General features: G+C 41.3%; 1 protein-coding gene across 9 annotated transcripts in view; it reads right to left on the reverse strand.

Moving 5' to 3' along the window:
- Window positions 1-22,266, reverse strand: part of CARMIL1 (capping protein regulator and myosin 1 linker 1) — a 356,120-nt gene that overhangs the window by 150,949 nt on the left and 182,905 nt on the right. For all 9 annotated transcript variants that reach the window (XM_057493799.1, XM_057493802.1, XM_057493798.1 and 6 more), the window contains 4 exons: window positions 20,446-20,567; window positions 11,915-12,012; window positions 11,515-11,585; window positions 11,181-11,254 (listed from right to left, as the gene is read on the reverse strand). In XM_057493799.1, the coding sequence (XP_057349782.1) occupies window positions 11,181-11,254; window positions 11,515-11,585; window positions 11,915-12,012; window positions 20,446-20,567 (365 nt within the window). The remainder of the gene's footprint in view (window positions 1-11,180; window positions 11,255-11,514; window positions 11,586-11,914; window positions 12,013-20,445; window positions 20,568-22,266) is intronic.

Below are 22,266 nucleotides of genomic sequence, written 5' to 3' on the forward strand. Positions count from 1 at the left end.
CTAAATATTTCAAGTAACCGGATTCAGTAGCTTCTCTAGATACAGTTTCCCTCTGCCAAAAGATTAATCGCCAAATTAAGCACAGTGGATTAGCTGGGAAGGTCAGCACTGGTGCTGGGCACAACCTACCGATGGTGTGATGACCATTAAGGGTGAGACAAAGAAAGCGAGCTAGAGAAACATCCCAGGCTGCCCTATCCACCTTCAACTCCTGTAGGCCAAGTGGCCTCCTAGTATGGTCCATGGACCCCTAGGGGCTCTGAGGCTCACTGAGGAGGTTCACAAGTCCAAAGCTATTTTATAATACTACTTTAATTTGTCCTTTTCATCATGATGACGTCTGTACAGATGGTTCAAAAGCAAACAGGGGGAGGGAGGATGCAAATCTGCTGGCCCCTTAGCACGAACCAAGGCAGCAGCCCCGAGCTGTGCTGGCGGCCACCGTACCCTTTACTCAGTCACACACCCAGTTTTTTTTTTTTTAAACAAATGCCAATTTCATTTAAGGACCTTGATGAAGAAATTTAAAGTACTCATTTTATTAAATCTCAGCCCTTGAGTACATGCCTTTTAAATATTCTATGCAGCAAAACAAAAGTATGCACAAAGTGCTTCCTCTATATAGCAAAGTGATCACTGTCTCATGCAAGTACTTGTGTGATAGAGTTTAAGCAGAGTTACTCCCTTTTTTCATGGCACACCGTGAAGAAGTGGCACACTAAGCACTGCAGACTTGGGATTTAGCAGATATTTACTCAGAAATGTAGCAAGTCAGCTCTTTCAAGGAAATCACCAGATAGTACTTTTCTTCAATAGTAAAATTGTATCTTTAAAGCATAAATTTGAATTTTGGGGAACCTTTATCTGCCACCATGAGCTTGACAGCTTTGTCATACATTAAGACTTTTTTGATTAGATCAGTGGTGACACTTAACAGATGTCCTCTTTTTTTTACCCCATTGTACAACAGCAAAATATTGGATACTATGCCTAACTCAGTGAACCAATATTTTCTAAATGACCAATGCAGGATGCTACAACATCACCTATGGGTAAGAGCATTCCAAGTTTAAGATGGATCAAATGGATTTTAATGAAACAAAATATAAAAGAGTTCATTGATAGGGTTTCAGATTTCACACAGTAGCTGATCTTTAAGAACCATCATCACGGTGGGGCGGAAGATGGCGGCGTGAGTAGAGCAGCGGAAATCTCCTCCCAAAACAACATATATCTATGAAAATATAACAAAGACAACCCTTCCTAGAATAAAGACCAGAGGACACAGGACAATATCCAGACCACATCCGCACCTGAGAGAACCCAGCGCCTCGCGAAGGGGGTAAGATACAAGCCCCGGCCCCGCAGGAGCCGAGCGCCCCTCCCCCCAGCTCCCGGCGGGAGAAGAGCAGGCAGAGCGGGAGGGAGACGGAGCCCAGGGCTGCCGAGCACCCAGCACCCGCCATCCGGGCCAGAGCGCAGACACAGTGCGTGGGCAGGGGGCCCTGGATGCTAGGAAAACAGGGCAGCAAGAACAGTGAGCAGGCACTGGAGGCTGGGAGACAGAGGACATAAGAAAAGCGCGCGACCATTTTTTTTTTGCTTTTTTGCTGTTTTGTTTTGGCGAGCGCCTTTTGGAAGTCTTAAAGGGACAGGGACCCCAATATTAGGGAAACAGGGCAGAAAGACCGGTGAGCAGAGGCCTGAGGCTGGCACCGGAGAATAAAGAAAAACGAACGACCACCTTTTTTTTTTTTTAATTAAAAATTTTTTTTTTTTTTATTAAAAAAATTTTTTTTTCTTGTTTTTTTTTGTGGTCGTTGTTTTGTTTTGGCGGGTGCTTTTTGGAAGTCTTAAAGGGGCAGGGCGGGCCACTTAATCCAGAGGTAGGGAATCCGGGATCTCTGGGCACCCTAACCCCTGGGCTGCAGGGAGCAGGGAGGCCCCTTACGGAGATAAATAGCCTCCCAGCAGCTCCTGCTCCAACGCGACTCCACCATTTTGGAGCAGCTGCCCGAGCCAGGCCACGCCCACAGCAACAGCGGAGATTAACTCCATAGCAGCCGGGCAGGAAGCAGAAGCCCTGTCTGCGCGCAGCTGCGCAGCACAAGCCACTAGAGGCCGCTGTTCTCCCAGGAGAGGAGGGCCACAAACCAACAAGAAGGGAAGTCCTTCCAGCCGTCACTCGTCCCAGTTCTGCAGACTATTCCTATCACCATGAAAAGGCAAAGCTACAGGCAGACAAAGATCACAGAGACAACACCAGAGAAGGAGACAGACCTAACCAGTCTTCCTGACAAAGAATTCAAAATAAGAATCATAAACATGCTGACAGAGATGCAGAGAAACACGCAAGAAAAATGGGATGAAGTCCGGAAAGAGATCACAGATGCCAGAAAGGAGATCGCAGAAATGAAACAAACTCTGGAAGGGTTTATAAGCAGAATGGATAGAATGCAAGAGGCCATTGATGGAATTGAAATCAGAGAACAGGAACGCATAGAAGCTGACATAGAGAGAGACAAAAGGATCTCCAGGAATGAAACAATATTAAGAGAACTGTGTGACCAATCTAAAAGGAGCAATATCCGCATTATAGGGGTCCCAGAAGAAGAAGAGAGAGGCAAAGAGATGGAAAGTATCTTAGAAGAAATAATTGCTGAAAACTTCCCCACACTGGGGGAGGAAGTAATCGAACAGACCACGGAAATACACAGAACCCCCAACAGAAAGGATCCAAGAAGGGCAACACCAAGACACATAATAATTAAAATGGCAAAGATCAAGGACAAGGAAAGAGTGTTAAAGGCAGCTAGAGAGAAAAAGGTCACCTATAAAGGGAAACCCATCAGGCTAACGTCAGATTTCTCAACAGAAACCCTACAGGCCAGAAGAGAATGGCATGATATAATTAATACAATGAAACAGAAGGGCCTTGAACCAAGGATACTGTATCCAGCACGACTATCATTCAAATATGACGGTGGGATTAAACAATTCCCAGACAAACAAAAGCTGAGGGAATTTGCTTTCCACAAACCACCTCTACAGAACATCTTACAGGGACTGCTCTAGATGGGAGCACTCCTAGAAAGAGCACAGCACAAAACACCCAACATATGAAGAATCGAGGAGGAGGAACAAGAAGGGAGAGAAGAAAAGAATCTCCAGACAGTGTATATAACAGCTCAATAAGCGAGCTAAGTTAGGCAGTAAGATACTAAAGAGGCTAACCTTGAACCTTTGGTAACCACGAATTTAAAGCCTGCAATGGCAATAAGTACATATCTTTCAATAGTCACCCTAAATGTTAATGGGTTGAATGCACCAATCAAAAGACACAGAGTAACAGAATGGATAAAAAAGCAAGACCCATCTATATGCTGCTTACAAGAAACTCACCTCAAACCCAAAGACATGTACAGACTAAAAGTCAAGGGATGGAAAAACATATTTCAAGCAAACAACAGTGAGAAGAAAGCAGGGGTTGCAGTACTAATATCAGACAAAATAGACTTCAAAACAAAGAAAGTAACAAGAGATAAAGAAGGACACTACATAATGATAAAGGGCTCAGTCCAACAAGAGGATATAACCATTCTAAATATATATGCACCCAACACAGGAGCACCAGCATATGTGAAACAAATACTAACAGAACTAAAGGGGGATATAGACTGCAATGCATTCATTCTAGGAGACTTCAACACACCACTCACCCCAAAGGATAGATCCACTGGGCAGAAAATAAGTAAGGACACGGAAGCACTGAACAACACAGTAGAGCAGATGGACCTAATAGACATCTATAGAACTCTACATCCAAAAGCAGCGGGATATACATTCTTCTCAAGTGCACATGGAACATTCTCCAGAATAGACCACATACTAGGCCACAAAAAGAGCCTCAGAAAATTCCAAAAGATTGAAATCCTACCAACCAACTTTTCAGACCACAAAGGCATAAAACTAGAAATAAACTGTACAAAGAAAGCAAAGAGGCTCACGAACACATGGAGGCTTAACAACACGCTCCTAAATAATCAATGGATCAATGACCAAATCAAAATGGAGATCCAGCAATATATGGAAACAAATGACAACAACAACACTAAGCCCCAACTTCTGTGGGACACAGCAAAAGCAGTCTTAAGAGGAAAGTATATAGCAATCCAAGCATATTTAAAAAAGGAAGAGCAATCCCAAATGAATGGTCTAATGTCACAATTATCGAAATTGGAAAAAGAAGAACAGATGAGGCCTAAGGTCAGCAGAAGGAGGGACATAATAAAGATCAGAGAAGAAATAAATAAAATTGAGAAGAATAAAACAATAGCAAAAATCAATGAAACCAAGAGCTGGTTCTTCGAGAAAATAAACAAAATAGATAAGCCTCTAGCCAGACTTATTAAGAAGAAAAGAGAGTCAACACAAATCAACAGTATCAGAAACGAGAAAGGAAAAATCACGACGGACCCCACGGAAATGCAAAGAATTATTGGAGAATACTATGAAAACCTATATGCTAACAAGCTGGGAAACCTAGGAGAAATGGACAACTTCCTAGAAAAATATAACCTTCCAAGATTGACCCAGGAAGAAACAGAAAATCTAAACAGACCAATTACCAGCAACGAAATTGAAGAGGTAATCAAAAAACTACCAAAGAACAAAACCCCCGGGCCAGATGGATTTACCTCGGAATTTTATCAGACATACAGGGAAGACATAATACCCATTCTCCTTAAAGTTTTCCAAAAAATAGAGGAGGAGGGGATACTCCCAAACTCATTCTATGAAGCTAACATCACCCTAATACCAAAACCAGGCAAAGACCCCAACAAAAAAGAAAACTACAGACCAATATCCCTGATGAACGTAGATGCAAAAATACTCAACAAAATATTAGCAAACCGAATTCAAAAATACATCAAAAGGATCATACACCATGACCAAGTGGGATTCATTCCAGGGATGCAAGGATGGTACAACATTCGAAAGTCCATCAACATCATCCACCACATCAACAAAAAGAAAGACAAAAACCACATGATCATCTCCATAGATGCTGAAAAAGCATTTGACAAAGTTCAACATCCATTCATGTTAAAAACTCTCAGCAAAATGGGAATAGAGGGCAAGTACCTCAACATAATAATGGCCATCTATGATAAACCCACAGCCAACATTATATTGAACAGCGAGAAGCTGAAAGCATTTCCTCTGAGATCGGGAACTAGACAGGGATGCCCACTCTCTCCACTGTTATTTAACATAGTACTGGAGGTCCTAGCCACGGCAATCAGACAAAATAAAGAAATACAAGGAATCCAGATTGGTAAAGAAGAAGTTAAACTGTCACTATTTGCAGATGACATGATACTGTACATAAAAAACCCTAAAGACTCCACCCCAAAACTACTAGAACTGATATCGGAATACAGCAAAGTTGCAGGATACAAAATCAACACACAGAAATCTGTGGCTTTCCTATATACTAACAATGAACCAACAGAAAGAGAAATCAGGAAAACAACTCCATTCACAATTGCATCAAAAAAAATAAAATACCTAGGAATAAACCTAACCAAAGAAGTGAAAGACTTATACTCTGAAAACTACAAGTCACTCTTAAGAGAAATTAAAGGGGACACTAACAGATGGAAACTCATCCCATGCTCGTGGCTAGGAAGAATTAATATCGTTAAAATGGCCATCCTGCCCAAAGCAATATACAGATTTGATGCAATCCCTATGAAACTACCAGCAACATTCTTCAATGAACTGGAACAAATAATTCAAAAATTCATATGGAAACACCAAAGACCCCGAATAGCCAAAGCAATCCTGAGAAAGAAGAATAAAGTAGGGGGGATCTCACTCCCCAATTTCAAGCTCTACTATAAAGCCATAGTAATCAAGACAATTTGGTACTGGCACAAGAACAGAGCCACAGACCAATGGAACAGACTAGAGAATCCAGACATTAACCCAGACATATATGGTCAATTAATATTTGATAAAGGAGCCATGGACATACAATGGCGAAATGACAGTCTCTTCAACAGGTGGTGCTGGCAAAACTGGACAGCTACATGTAGGAGAATGAAACTGGACCATTGTCTAACCCCATATACAAAAGTAAACTCAAAATGGATCAAAGACCTGAATGTAAGCCATGAAACCATTAAACTCTTGGAAGAAAACATAGGCGAAAACCTCTTAGACATAAACATGAGTGACCTCTTCTTGAACATATCTCCCCGGGCAAGGAAAACAACAGCAAAAATGAGTAAGTGGGACTATATTAAGCTGAAAAGCTTCTGTACAGCAAAAGACACCATCAATAGAACAAGAAGGATCCCTACAGTATGGGAGAATATATTTGAAAATGACACATCCGATAAAGGCTTGACGTCCAGAATATATAAGGAGCTCTCACGCCTCAACAAACAAAAAACAAATAACCCAATTAAAAAATGGGCAGAGGAACTGAACAGACAGTTCTCCAAAAAAGAAATACAGATGGCCAACAGACACATGAAAAGATGCTCCACATCGCTAATTATCAGAGAAATGCAAATTAAAACTACAATGAGGTATCACCTCACACCAGTAAGGATGGCTGCCATCCAAAAGACAAACAACAACAAATGTTGGCGAGGCTGTGGAGAAAGGGGAACCCTCCTACACTGCTGGTGGGAATGTAAGTTAGTTCAACCATTGTGGAAAGCAGTATGGAGGTACATCAAAATGCTCAAAACAGACTTACCATTTGACCCAGGAATTCCACTCCTAGGAATTTACCCTAAGAATGCAGCAATCAAGTTTGAGAAAGACAGATGCACCCCTATGTTTATTGCAGCACTATTTACAATAGCCAAGAATTGGAAGCAACCTAAATGTCCATCAATAGATGAATGGATAAAGAAGATGTGGTACATATACACAATGGAATACTACTCAGCTATAAGAAAAGGGCAAATCCAATCATTTGCAGCAACATGGATGGAGCTGGAGGGTATTATGCTCAGTGAAACAAGCCAAGCGGAGAAAGAGAAATACCAAATGATTTCACTTATCTGTGGAATATAAGAACAAAGGAAAAACTGAAGGAACAAAACAGCAGCAGAATCACAGAACTCAAGAATGGACTAACAGGTACCAAAGGGAAAGGGACTGGGGAGGATGGGTGGGTAGGGAGGGATAAGGGGGGGAGAAGTAGGGGGGTATTAAGATTAGCATGCATGGGGGGGGGTAGGAGAAAAGGGAGGGCTGTACAACACAGAGAAGGCAAGTAGTGATTCTACAACATTTAGCTATGCTGATGGACAGTGACTGTAAAGGGGTTTATAGGGGAGACCTGGTATAGGGGAGAGCCTAGTAAACATAATATTCGTCATGTAAGTGTAGATTAGTGATAGCAAAAAAAAAAAAAAAAAAAAAAAAGGGCAGTTCCTGTGTGGTAACCTCCAACGAGTTCTACACAAGGGTATAAAGGGCATATAAAAGTGTAGGCAAAGGGTCTTTTTGTGTTTATACAGAGGATCAAAGCCTAATTGGGCTACCCCGAAAATGAACTAAGATACGATATGAAAAAGAACTTCCAACATCTGCACCCTCTGGAAGACTCATGCCAGAAGATGATCATCAAAAAACCCCAACAAAGATCCACGCACTGCTACAGCTGTAGATGCACTCATCCCACCAGTTCCTGGACTTGCCATGGGAATGAGGAAGGAGATATCTAAGCTGGCCTGTGCATACAGTAAAACAACAAATTTGACTGGATCTATACTGTTGGAACTCAACCAAGAATTTGGAGAAGTGCAAATTGTAGCGCTCCAAAGTCTTACAACTACAAACTATTTATTGTTAAAAGAACATATGGCATGTGAACAGTCCCCAGGAATGGGTTGTTTTAATTTGTCTGATTTCTCTCAGACTGTTCAAGTTCATTTGGACAATATCCACCATATCATAGATAAGTTTTCACAAATGCCTAAGGTGCCTAACTGGTTTTCTTGGTTTCACTGCAGATGGCTGGTAATTACAGATATGCTTTGGTTATGTAACTATACTCCTATTATGTTAATGTGTGTGTGCAATTTAAGTAGTAGCTTAAAACCTATACATGCTGAAGTTACTCTACAAGAAGATATATCAAAGAAATAATCAATCTTCCCATGTTTTCTTCCGCCTGCTACTTCTATAGCTTTTCTTCTTCCTTCCTAATTACAACCCTTAAATAGAATTCGTGCCTCATATCAAATTTACCGAGTATCATAATTCTTCCAAGTGGTAAAGATACCTCAAGACAAATGCTGGGCATAGAAGCCACAGGGCATAAATATGCAAAGAAGTAAAAAGCTAACTTTTTCAAACAATAAGGCTTCTCTCTCACTTACCAACTTCACATTTCCCTGTATGGCCCCGGAAGATGACTGGTTAGCCAGAGACGGGTAAGATTCCTCAAGGGAGGAACAACCTAAGACAGGCACAGTCACAGGGGGGCCATCAGGTGAGAAATTGGGGATCAACAGAGGTGAGGCTTAGAACCTCACCCCCCCGTTCTGAGAGAAATCTTCTGCATACGTGGATGTTTTATTGCCCTGGTCTAGCTTGGATTAACACATAGTCTACAGGCACACACCTGATCATCTACATGTGCTCTCTTACAACACTAAACTATGTTTTCTACCTTTATCTTGTATCTACCTACCACTTCAGCATTTTATTAAAAATAATAATAATAAAGAGAGAAATGTGGTATCCACATATAAATCAAGTATAAAAACCAAATGAGTATTCATATTTGAACTGACTGTTTATAGTTCATAATGCATGAGCAAAACCGAAAGTTTCTGTGATGACTGCCCTTGTACTGTTCACTATGTAACTTATTCATTATGTAAGAATTTGTTCTACATGTAAAAACTTGTTTGTTATGCCTCAGAAGATTGGAGACTGACAAAAATTAGGCTTGGGGTGGAATAATGATTGTGCATTGAGCATTGACTCCCCTATACAGAATTTTATTGTCGTTAACAACCATTTGATCAATAAATATGAGAGATGCCCTCACAAAAAAAAAAAAAAAAAAGGACAGACTTCCAATGGTAAAATAAATTAGTAACCGGGATGTAAGGTATAGCATAAGGAATATGGTCAAGATATTGTAACAGCCTGGTAGGGTGATAGCTGGAACCTAGAATTATGTATATAAATGTTCTACCACTGTGTTGTACACTTGAAACTCATGTAATGTAATACTGTGTGTCAACTACCCTTCAATAAAAAATAATTATTAAAAAAAAAAAAAAAAAAAAAAAAGAACCATCATCACTTGTTGAGTTGTGGTGAAGTAGTAAAAAATATCTGTAATTATGTGAAAAGGCTATTAAAAATATTCCTTTTTCTAACTACACATATGCTTAAGATTGGATTTTCTTTACATACTTCAGTCAAAACAACATATCGTAATAGAGTAAATGTAGAAGCATATATGAGAATCAGCTGTCTTCTATCAAGTCAGAAATTAAAAAGATCTACAAAAGGTAAACAGATGCTACTTTTCTTGCTGACATTTTTGGTTTGGGAAATATTTTTAGTAAAAATTGTATCTATTTGGCATATAATAGGTTTATTAACATTACTTTTAAAGGAATTAATAAATAAACATTTTCAGTTGTAGTTGTAATTTCTAATATGATAAATACCAAAAGACAACTCAGATGAACAAAAGCACATCATTTTTAAGAATGTAAAGGGATCCTAGGGCCAAAAACACTGAGACTTGACACTGTAGGCCTACCCACTCCTACTTTATTCTACATGCAATTTTCTGGTTTTACTGGAAAATACTTCCAAAGTGAAATATTTTCCCCTTTTGTTTCTCAGTTCACTTTTTCATGAGCTACACAGGAAATCACATCTCTACATGTGAGTATGAAGGTCCCTTATGCATCGGAAGAAGGAAAAGGGCTCTAAGCAGGAGGAAACTGCCTGCATCCACGAAAGGGAAGCAGGCCCAGGCTTGAGGCCCAGGGTCTCATACACCTCCCCCAAGAGCACAGACCCAGCCGAGGCTGCGCCGGTGCCCTCCACGGACCCGCGCTGCGCGGGGAGGAGCTGTACCCACCTCACATATTTTTTCTTTGCTCAATGCAGTTGGCTAGAACTCTTCCGGGACCCCACCTGAGTTCTGGATTTCCTGCCAGGTAGGTGGAAAAATTACTTGAAATGGTACTTTTCAGGACAAGATGCTGGTGATATGAAGAGGGAACAATCCTCTCTGCAATGCCAATTGTACAAATGGCATAAGAGGTAGAATCCCAAATTTCTCTCTCTCGGTGCCAAGCAGTGAGAAAGAGAAAAGGTCTTGGGTTGGGGCTCATTGCAGGAGGGCTACTACCTGCCCACCTGAAGGAAGCAGCACATATCCAGTGTTGAGACTGGGACAGGCCAGGATAAATTAGCAGAGACACAGCACGTGCTGTGCCGGGCCAGTGGTAGGGCTCAACTTTGTCAGGGAGCAAAACAACTGAACTGGGTCTGCCCTTGCACAGAAAAAAGGGGAACTGAACGAAGCTTTTCCTCTGGGGCCTAATCACACTACCCACAGCCCTAAATATATTAAAGTCAAGATCTTAGAACCTAAAAGTCTCTCAAAGAACTTATAACAAGTTTCATAGTTTTATTATCACTATCGTAAGGCAGATATTAGCACACCGATTTCCACTGACAGATGCACACCTACCCTAGCAACCCCCAATTCATAAAGAACCTGTAAAACTAAAAGACATCTGTTAGGATTTCAACACAAAATTTCCTCCTAGAAAATCTTAATGGCAGTTAGGCAAAACAGTGCTGTATTTTATACACAGGGTAGATTAATTAGGCTATTGGAGGCTGGTGTAAGAATGACACTATTTCCACAGTGTCCAAGTATGAACTCTAGATTTGGGGTACACACCTGTACCCCATCCCAAACCATTCAGAGTGATGAACACATTTACAAATGTTAATTTAATGGGAAAATACAGAGATTTTTAGAGTCTCCTGATTCCTCTGTAAAAGGATTCTCTGAAGATAATGTGCATCCTTGAGTACCAGCAGGGAAGTGAAGCTCTGAGGCCAAATTTAGGAGCAGAAAGGAAAGAACCAACCACGTAGCTTACCTGTGGTCAAGATGACTGAAGTCTTGTAAATTCAATTCCTTGGTATCTTGTGTCAGATAAATTGTATCGACATCCTATTTGAAATATAATTCAGTCATGCCAATAGTACACATAGATGATCAGGGAAGCAAGAGAGATGCAAAGAGAATTAGATAATGATACAGGCAGATTTTTATGTAACCTGAGGAAAGAAGATATTTAAAAAAAAATGAATAGTGGGGGGAAAATAAAGACAAATAAGTCAGTCAAATATTGGAATATTCTCCAGTGGTGAGAGAGAGAAAGTGACTGTGTGTGTGTGTGTTCAGAAGTGCGTGCACACAGATTCACTTACCCACTGTACTTCCTCCCTGTATGAAAATCCAAGCCAGTCACAAACACAGGCATACATCTGAGAAAATCCACCTGAAATATACAGCCAAATATAACAGGTTTTTGGCTAAATGATTTTTAAGTTAAAATTTTAAAGCTTAAAAATATGGCCAAGGTTGACAATGCTGATCATTCTTTCTCTTTCAACAAATAGCAAAGATTCTCCTCCCTCTTTTAGAGTAAGTACAAAGCAGGATGCAATACAGTTTAAATATAGTCCACAAATCTCAAGTCTATGTAGCACTAATTACACCTTAAAACTAATTGTACCTTTACAGTAGCATGCTAGGAATAAACTTAACTTCCTGGCAGAGGGTCATCCCTGCAGCCATTTACATTTTGGTTCTAAAATGCATGCTCACCACAGGGACCCTGCTCAGCCACAGTCTGGCTGTCCCACAGAGCCTGGAGACTGGCCAGTCGCTCAGACGGCTCCATGGAGACTTTTTTCATGATTCTCCTGTAAGATCAATAACAACAATAAATTTTGAACTGCATAGAAATCTATTTTGTGATATGCCTTTTTTCTTAAACAAAGGTAGATGTCACTTCAATTTTGGTAAATATAGTTCCAATTTTTGAGCATCTGGAAGCTGGAAATCAACAGGAACTTAATAATAAACCCCTTTATTTAATTTCCCTTTGTAAGCTAAGCATATCTAGAAATGTAAATAATCTCTATGTTAGTCATTTTATAACATTTAAGTTTTATTAGAATAGTTAGAAAATAGTGTTCTAATTAATGAATTATTAGATTAAATACATACTAAATATAAATTACTAATCTTCGAAAAATGAAAATAGAAATCTCCTCCTCTGTCCGTCCTTAGTACCACACAGATGTCCGTCAAGAAAATGAGCATTTCATATTGGAAGAGCTGTTTCTTTTACTCTCCCTCCCCCTGGGTTACGACTCCTCTGGAGCAGAAAGCATGCCCAGCACCCACCACACACGTACACCCTCCATACCGTCATCCTCAGAGCCTAACAACATTCCTGCCCACACGTGCAGAAGCAGGACGAAGTAGTAGCTAAGAGCACAACCAACCATCCCTAAGGTTTCATTATTCATAGAACTGGTAAAGCAAGAGGACCTACCGCACTGGGTAATTGCAAGAAAGAAAGACGTTAACACCTGTAAGGGTACTTGCACGATCTCTGGTGCACCAAAGAATCTCAGCGTTAGCTGATGCTGTTGTAGTGATCACTCAGTCACCATTTAATGACTTTGGGAATCCATTAATTCACCCGAAAGCTTTATTGAAAGGTTTTTATTGGATGAAGAGAACAGAGGGCACCCCTGGCCTCACCGGGCAAGCACTCTGCTCTGAGGGTCAGACACACCAGCAGGCACCGTGGGGAAAGAAGCGCCCGCCCCTGGGAAGCACAGGCTGGTGGGGGGCAAGGGGCGGGCGCTTCTTCTCCGGCCGGGGGAGGGCAGCGCAGAGCGGACAGTCTGGAAATGCTCTTCGGCACCTAATATATCTGTGCTAAGACCTGAAGGAAGAATAAAGAATCAGGTGAAGCGTGAGGGGAGGAAGTGTAAACCAGGAGCTGGGGAAAGTGTTTCAGATAAAGGGACAACAAGTTCATGGAGATGTAAAAACTGTGCTTACCAGAAATTGAATATAATTCAGAACAGTTAGCAAATAAAATGTGTTAGGGAGAGAGAGGGATGACAGAGGAACCAGGTCACGGCGAGCCTTAAAGGTCAAGTTAAGGGGTCTGAATTTTATTCTCCGGGCAATGAGGAGCCAGGGAAGACTAGACAGGGGGTATGAGATGATGAGACAAGCTCTGTGCACACAGCATCTGCAGGGGTGGCGCGTGGGGGAGACTTTGGAAACAAAGAGCTAAATAACTTGAGAAGTTAGAAAGAAGTCCTGGGACTGTCACGAGCCCAGTGAGACTGAAGGTCGTGCACTGCAGTGGCACCAGGCCGAAGAGCTGTGGGGTTTTCTCCTGCCGCTCTCAGCAGCCCACACACGTGCAGGAAGGGGCACCCGGCTTGCTGGGCAGCCCCAGGCTGACCAGGCTGGTGGGCCAGGAAAACGGTGGAGACAAAAGGAGCTGTGGATCCTGACAGGGCCTAGGGGAGTGATGCACACGCGGGCTAACGGGGCAGGGAAGGAAAGGAAGGCAGGAAGGGGCGGCAGGAGGGGGAAAAGCCAAGGGGTCCACGGCCTGGAGGCCCTGACAAAGTACGGGAGCTCCCAAGGGAGGGAGGGAAAAGGACTCGAAGCGGTAGTCGGGGAGGAATAACTAACTGCTTTCAGCCCAGGAGAAGCTGTTTCGGGAGATGAAAAGACGCAGGGTGCGGCCACCAGTGTAAAGTGAGGAGGAGGTGAGGAGGTCGTGGGCTGTGAGGAAGGGTGCGAGTAGGTCAGAATCCCCCAGCACCGTGACAGGACCTGGGTGCAAAGTGGTGAAATAAGCCCGCTAAGTCATATTGAACATATTTTCATCTTTCTTTAATGATTCAAAAGCACTTCTGCTATATACAATGCTTTCAGTTGTCATTATGAATTTCAATCACCTGTAGAGTATTAGAAGAAAATGTTTTCAGCTATTTTCATTTTCTGATTGGATGGATTCCAGATAACATGTGCTACAGAGCCTTACAGGTTACCTGGTTGGCTTGTTCTACTCCTAGACAAATGCTCAAATATATAACAAAGCATGAAATACAAACATTCTCCTAGCACTGAAAATATTCCTACTTCTTTGCAATTTTTATGACTGAAGCATCTCAGGTAGAACCAACTGATGTCACATGTCATTGATACCTTCAAATTCTTGTGTAAATGGATGAGATCTGTAAGTATAGCATGATTTTTCTCTACTTTACCTGGAAATACGTTATCCTAAAAATCTTTAATTTGGGGTGGCTGTGAGTTTAAGAAGACATTCACAATGGAAGTGGTATTACAGAATCTAGCAATTCAGAATGGTTCATCTTGGTTCAGAACCATCACTCTAGTATGTTACTGGCAATATCTGCTGGCCAAAAGACAGAAAAGCCAGATACTGTGCAAAGAAAGAGCTGTCAGAAGCAGGCCCAAGCATTTACACAACTGAATTAAGTAAACCTTGGAGACACCAAGCTGGACTTATGGCTGACTTCATCTGAGATCACATTTCTCTTCTAAAAGTCTCGCTTTATTTCAGCAGAACTCTAGGGCACACTGTGGCAGTGACACAAAGAATGAAGTTAAGCTAGTCAAAAGCAGGAAGAAAGTAAGGCAAAACGGCTTTGGCAGGATGCTGGTAAGATTAAGAATAGGAGGGTGGCAGTCTAGGATTAGAGGGAGAGAGAGACTAATCCTCACGGCAGAGACTCAGTTTTACTCCCAACACAACACTGGGCGTCCACGCTCAGGGCTAAGGGGCAGTGACCGGCGAGGGGGGGAAACAGCAGCTAGCAGATGTCCGTGTGAGCAGGGGCCCGCCGCCAGGAAGTGACCCTTGCCGTTCTCCCCGACCTTCAAAGCCACTCTTCAAAGGAAGCCGTCTGAGCTCCATTTCTGTAACCGCGCTCATCTTTCTTTTTTAAGGAACTAAGAAAACATATTTCAGGAACTAAAGGAGTCCCATGAAACAAGCGCATTTATTTACATAAGAGACACAGTTATAAGAACTAACCTTCTAGAAGACAGCTACCATTTCTCAAATATTCTAAAACTATGCACAGAAACAGTAAGTGAAAGGAAAACCCACAAGTTGTTTTCTGCCTGTAGCTAAATAACAGCAAAGAAGCCATCTGTGTATGCACCTCAGGGACCAGCTCGCACATGCACACACAGACAGAGGGTGTGCCATACAGACAGACGGATGAACAGACCAAGGATTTGCCATCTGCATAAATGCCCTAACAGGTGAGCCACAATTCTAAAAAACAGACACGCAAGGCCTGCCACGCACAGGCAACACTATGTAGTTGAATCACCTACACTTACATGACGTGCACCTAATTTACACAACTCAGAAAATGCTTGTATGTGGCAAGGAACGGTGAACTCTAGATGACGAGCACACCAGCTCTCTGCACATCTCATGCCTAAACTGTCCATCTGAAAAAAATCTGGAAATTTTTGATCCACTTCAGGTAACCGACTTAAAATTTAATTCTAAAGCTTATCCTATATAATCTGGCAACTATCTCCACAATAGTACTTGTTCTATTGATGCAAACTACACCATAACAAAATGCTACCAACTGCTTTAGAAAAGTGAAGGGATTACCAGGGCCTATAAAACACCTTTGTTTTGTTTACATATAAACTCCTATTTTGCCAATTCACAATAAAGTCACCTTTTCATACATCAATTGGCTTTGGACTTCATAAAGGGATTTACAGTGTCATTCTTATTATGGTAGTAAAGAAACACAGGCCTAGCACACCAACACTAAGCTTTCAGATACGTCACATACATGGAAGAATAATCAAGTATGTTGAAAGCCTAAGAAAAAAATCATGTTAAAAGGCTACTATTCTGTCACCTACACTGGGTGTGAATAGCCACACTCAGCAACGACAAAAAGCAAATTAAGAGAAATGCAATGAACTTACATATAAACATGTAATAATAAATGAGTCATCAATCTTAGAGAAATTCCCTACAAATGTCATCAGTTCCTTTCCCAGAGGGTAGACTTTCATTCCGGTGCTTCTGGTAACTGACTGTGACACTCTACACAGCTAAACCTTCTGGAGCACTGTTTAGGCAGTTTACACGAGTTAATTTCATCCTCACAAAGCCCCATTAATGTCATTATCCCCATTTTACAGACGAGGGCACTGAGGCACTGAGAAGTGAGGGACCTCACCTAGTGTCAGCCCCTAAGGCAGCAGCCTGACATCGCCACCTGAAGGCCCCTGCCACGCGGGTCCTGAGGCAGCAGGGCAGGCTGACTCTCCCCTCGGTGCACTATGACTGCATTCAGCAGCTGAAAAGCCTTCACTGGCTCCAGTGTCTGTCCTCGCAGCTTTTATTCAGGCCTCTCCAGCTGCACCTCACCTTCACCTGACCGTGGTATCTGCAGGCCCCCGATTCTCACCACTGCGGCTGGACCCTGTCTCCAGAGGGCAAGTACACCTGCCCCGCCTGTACCCCCGCCATTTCCGGGCTCCAGCCTTTGCTATTTCCCCACCCAACTCTCCCGGGCCCACAACTGACAAAGGCCCTCCTCTCAAAAGAAAAAGGGAAAACAAACACCACTGGATATTACTTTCTTGACTTCCCAAGTTAAATGTGACTTTCCCCTCCCTGAAATCCGAGGGTGTTTCACTCTCTTCATCCTACTGTTGGTGGCACCTTCTTACTACCTTTAAACTATAGACAAAAGAGGACAGGACACATTTTACACATCTGTGTATGTCTGAGGAATTTCTTGAGTGAACAGTTTCTAAACTCATTTTATCTTGTCCTAGTAACTTAAATTAATGTAAAAAAAACTAGGCTTGATTTTGGAGAGTAGCCAAGGTTCTTGATTAGAAAAGCTGAAGGCCGCAACACAAGACAGTTTCCTGGAGAGAAATACCACTGCAAACAGCTTTATGAAAACACACTAAATTACACTTAGGCTACAAATACTTCCTGAGGTTTTCCCCCTCACTGCCATTGTCCTAGAGGTGAGGCTTCCCATGACAATATTGCACAGCGAAGATGAGAATCTTAACAAAACAATGCTAACAGTAATTTGATTTTTATAATAAATAAATTGTAAATTTCCTTCTTTAATCTTTAAATTTTCTCTATATTTTGAAATAAACTTTCCTTATTTAATGAGAGGGGAACATGTCGTTTTGTAAAGCAAAGAAGAGAGGAAGAGATAAACATAGTAACAAATACATGTAGAGAGGATGTGAAAAGAAGATACTGGAGTGAATATTAATTAAAATTCTTTCTTTTCCTAGTTGCATTCTCTTGACTATAGTTAAGAGGACTGATTCTATTTTATAGATATGTAATGTTATTGTTATTTTTTTATTTTGGTCATGGAATTATTTTCAAAATTATATATGAGTAAAACCAGAAATTCAGATCTTTGCAGGTATCATTTCATTTCTATACAATCAAACTTAGCTTATTCAAGAACTGATTATCTGAGCTGAAGGCTTCCCTGGCTGTGTCTGTCCCCCTGATCCTCCTGTGGATCGGTCCCCTACCAGAAGTGCCCTTAGCAAGGAAGGACACGAGGGCTGGGGACCGAAGGAAATGTATCCGACGGGACAAATGATGCAAAGAGTGCTTGAGGATTCCAGATAGTTTCATAGGGACATAGAGCATTATTAGGGACATTTTATTTTGCATATTCTGGATTATTTATGTAAATGAAATCTTTCCTGTGTTGACAGCTTTGACTTAAGGCATCCCAGGAATGTCCAAGACAGTTACACATTTCTCCACCCTGAAGTCACAATAACCAACACCATATAATTATATATTTTCCCAGTCAAATTCCTGTAATACAATCTAAGGAACTTAAGGAGTAAAAGCAGAATATCCAAGTCACAAAATAGTTAGAGTTTATTTTGACAAGCTAACTGTGCTTGTTAGATAGTAAAGAGAAATGAAAGTCAAATACATTTAAGCTACTTAAATTCTCTGCCAAATCATTTCTGAACTACAATCTGTGCCTTTTCCACATCCGTGACTTTATTTGGACTGCCTCTCCTCGACGGTCTCCCCGTCGTTTTCAGGTACATCTCCTCTGGCCGGCCAGCCTGCACTCACGCACCGCCCACTTACACCCAGCCACCTACCTACTGTCTCGACTGCAGTGACCCCCAAGGAACAAGCAATCAAAGCGGCTCAGCTTCTAACTTGGGACACTAGGTAAACGATGAAGCCACTAACTGAGAGAGAAGATCAGATACGGGTAGGTTCTAGGGGGGGAAGTATGGAGTTCAGTTTGGGACATACTAAGTGTGAAGTGCTTGGAGACCTCCTTGTAGAGATGTCCAAAAAAGCAGCCAGGAGATAGAAATGGAAGATCAGGGTACTGAGGGGGTCATGGATTTAGACACAAACATATATGTAGTATAGTAACCACCTCTCTAGAAATAGAGCTGATTATTTAATACTTATTGTTTAATACTTATTGCCTGAACATTTTAACCAGAAGTGGAAGATAAAAGAGAAAACACTTTTAATACAAATTTCTCTGGGAAGAAAAAAACATAAGAATCCAAACCAAAAATAAAAGTGGTAATTCCCTCAAAATTCTACCAATTAAACAAATAGAGCTGCATTTTAAAGAAAATAGAAATTCTAGATATTGCTCTGAGGATCTCATAAGCCCTTGCTAAATAATAAATAAAGCCATGCTTACTAATTTTCTTATTTCATCTGTGTTAATTTGGAACGAAAGCAAGGACATTATCAGGAAGCCCCTGCACAAAACCATATTACTAAGACACAGTTCGAGGGAAATGCATTGTAGTTACTGCTAATTCACGATTACCCCCAGATAGTTCTATGGTGGCCTTAAGAATGATACAGAAACCACTCCTAAGAATGTTTCACTTCTGGGTATTTCCCCAGTGCCACTACTGACTCACCCCTCACCTCATCCTACCACCTTCGCCTGCCCACACCTCTCTTCTAGACAGACAAGAGCGTGTGTATGACTGGAGACCAGCAAGAGCTTGCCTTTAACACACCTCACATCTGGAAATTCTAGCCAGGCAGGAATCGGCAGGCAGCCCCTCCACTGGAATGAGACCAGGGGACACTTAGCTCCCTCAGCAACCAGCCACCCAGCTACTCAGAGAAGCACAAGGAGAGTTAAGCTTCGGAAAGGAGAAAGCCCTAGGTGACTGAGCAGAAAGCACAGGACCAGCCCTTCCATTCTGGTGTGTGAAGTGAAGAAAAGAGAGAGCCCAGTGGAAAGCTGTGAAAAGCACCAAAAAGGTCTTGAAAAATCAGAGACATGGAGGGCCTATTCCCACTGAGCCCCTTTTAGTCACCCAAAGGATTCCAAAGACTTAAAGCTGCTTTGCCTCTTAATTACAGGCAGAGCATTATAGAGACACGTTGCATAGAGGACAACTGTCCCCCAAATTCCCCTCCCACTCCCACAAAGCAAGGAACACACCTTAGACATGTCTACATGAGGCTTCATAGCCCCCTCAGCACGCAGGGAGAGCGGAAGGAGAGGGATTTTCTAAAATCTATGTATCACCTCTCCAGCAGAAAGGTATTCCATGAACTATGATTTTAGGGAGCTTTCTGACACAAAGACCTCTCTGCCTTTTCACCTCAGCAAATCTAACTCCCCCTTTATGCAATCCATACTCCCTCAGCACAAACTCTTGTTACCCAAGCACATAATCCTGATGAAAAATGCTTAACAAAAAAATACAAGGGCATTTATAGATAAAATGTACTAATATCCCTGACATATATTACAGAAAACTAAGAAAATGAAAGAGGCTGATTTTTATGTTTTCTTTTTTTAAAGTTTCTTCCTATTAAACAGACAGAAAAAAAAAGGAGAGGAAAGCACGCTCACTCTTCACTGATACCATCCCTGATGCCCTTGTACAAAGCCTGCAGCCCCTCGCATTCTGCTAATGGCTGTGAGTAAAATTCACACTGGAGTAAATCTCAAGATACATTGGAAAGGTTCCTGTTTTAGTTTTATGAGTAGAGCTTAAAGGATTGCCAAATCCCTTCGTCACTCAAGCTCTTTCAAGTAAAGAGTAAGGTACAGCTCTATCAGAAAACCACAGACATAAAACAAAGGGTTTGATATTTACTGCTTAAGAGAAACAGTAAGTATGAAAATGGAACTACATGAAGGGGCAAGGAGAAGGCATGTTCTCATTTGCCATTTTGAGGCAGAACAGGTTGTCTGCTCTCCTCACCCTTCCCCAGGAGAACTCACACTGGAGAGAGACCAGGAAATATCCTCCGCAGGCAGGTGCCGATGTGAGCCAGCACTTCACTCACATCCTCGGGTGATGCCATTTTCATGGAGATGCCACACTTCTCAGTTTCTACAACCATCTGCAAGAACCAGGTTGGACACAGCTTAATAAGGAGTCCAATTCTTTCAATTTTTAACTTCACGTGATGTGAACTATATATTCACACTGATGTACACCAACACAATTGCAGCTTTTTAAGATGTACATCCCTAAAATAACACTCTAAGGTTAAGACTCAAAGAGTTGTTTGGGTAGAGGATAGATAGGGTGTCAGAAACATCCAGAAACTGAAGCAAATGTATCTAAGGGCCAAATTGCAGATTTCAACAGACCACCCACAGGATGGAGACTGAATATCCATATTTGCACATGACTTCTCATTTTACAAGATTTTGTCTTGAGAAGAGTTACACAGTCTGTCATATTCCTCCTACACAGTATAAATTAAGTGCATATCCTCCAGTGATGACCTGAGGGCTGATACTACTTGAGAAAAAAAAATGTTTTAAAAACAAAACACCTTATGAGATGTTAAAACTATTGCCTGGTAACAAAAGAAAAATCACATGCTTATAAAAGTTTCAACTTTTTAAAAAGAGCTGTTACTTAGAAAGGATTATATTAAGGGAACAAATTAATAAATGTTCAGTGCTAGACAAAGATTCACTCCTTAATTGCTAGAGATGTCCAGAACTTACACCAAAAATGTAGACACCGAGGTCACATAGCCAGTCCTATAAACAAGTATAAGTCAACCTCAAAAAATATAGGGCAGGTCACAAAAGGGAGACTAAGTTGATTATGGACACATTTCAAATAAAAAGAATCAACTTCAATTACTTTAAAATATATATATACCATTACCTTAGATTTCAAAAATATTCATGGGACATGCAATCACTTTGGCTTATCACGACCTCAAAATATCCTTACACACTTACTTCCCATTGTTAGTTAATTTGTACAAAAATATGATGGGGAACACTACACTCAATGTGCAACTAACCAGAAGGATTAACAAGGCAGTTTTTAATTTGTTTTAGGTTGTCCTAAAATTAGCTAAATTAATAATAATAATAATCTGTCTTTCAAAGTGTTTATGGTAAAAGGAAATGTAATACCATTTATTTGTCAAAAGGATGAGATCAAAGAAAAAGACATGTGTTTAGCATCCTGTAAATGTTTCTTCTCTGTAAGTACCCCTAGAAGAATCTGTTAACAGGGATTTAATACGTCCACCTCTGTGCCAGTTAGTTGGCTCCCTATATAAAAAACATTTTTCATCCTAATTTTCAGCACCTTCCTCAAGAAACTAATGGTGTAGGCTCTGAAATTCTCTAGGCAAATTTCATTAGTCTCCTAGAAGCTAGTCCGAGAAAGTCTTCCTGCCCAGGCAGCAAGCAGTAATGATCAACCCCCCAGGAAACCTCAAGGAGGTGTCTTAAGACTAAAGCTGCTTTGTACAGTTAGACTCAGATATTTCATATGTACGTATCTATGCATATGCATGTTTAAAAAGCCACATACACTGGGATGAGGCTGTGTCTGTGTTCTCCACCCTGCCTCCTCCATCCAACACAGCCACCACGGGCAATTACATTTTTCACTACAGGGTACTTACTTCTCCTTTCTTCACACCTCAATTCAGTTCACAGTTTGGGTGTGGGTAATTAGTAATTGACTTATTCTAATTCCACTTAATCTTAATACCTAATCATCCATAATTGCACAGGATTGAATAGAACAACAGGGAAGAAAAAAGGTAACAGGTGGGGGAA

The sequence above is a fragment of the Manis pentadactyla genome, chromosome 16, assembly GCF_030020395.1.
Source record: "Manis pentadactyla isolate mManPen7 chromosome 16, mManPen7.hap1, whole genome shotgun sequence".
Classification (NCBI taxonomy): domain Eukaryota; kingdom Metazoa; phylum Chordata; class Mammalia; order Pholidota; family Manidae; genus Manis; species Manis pentadactyla.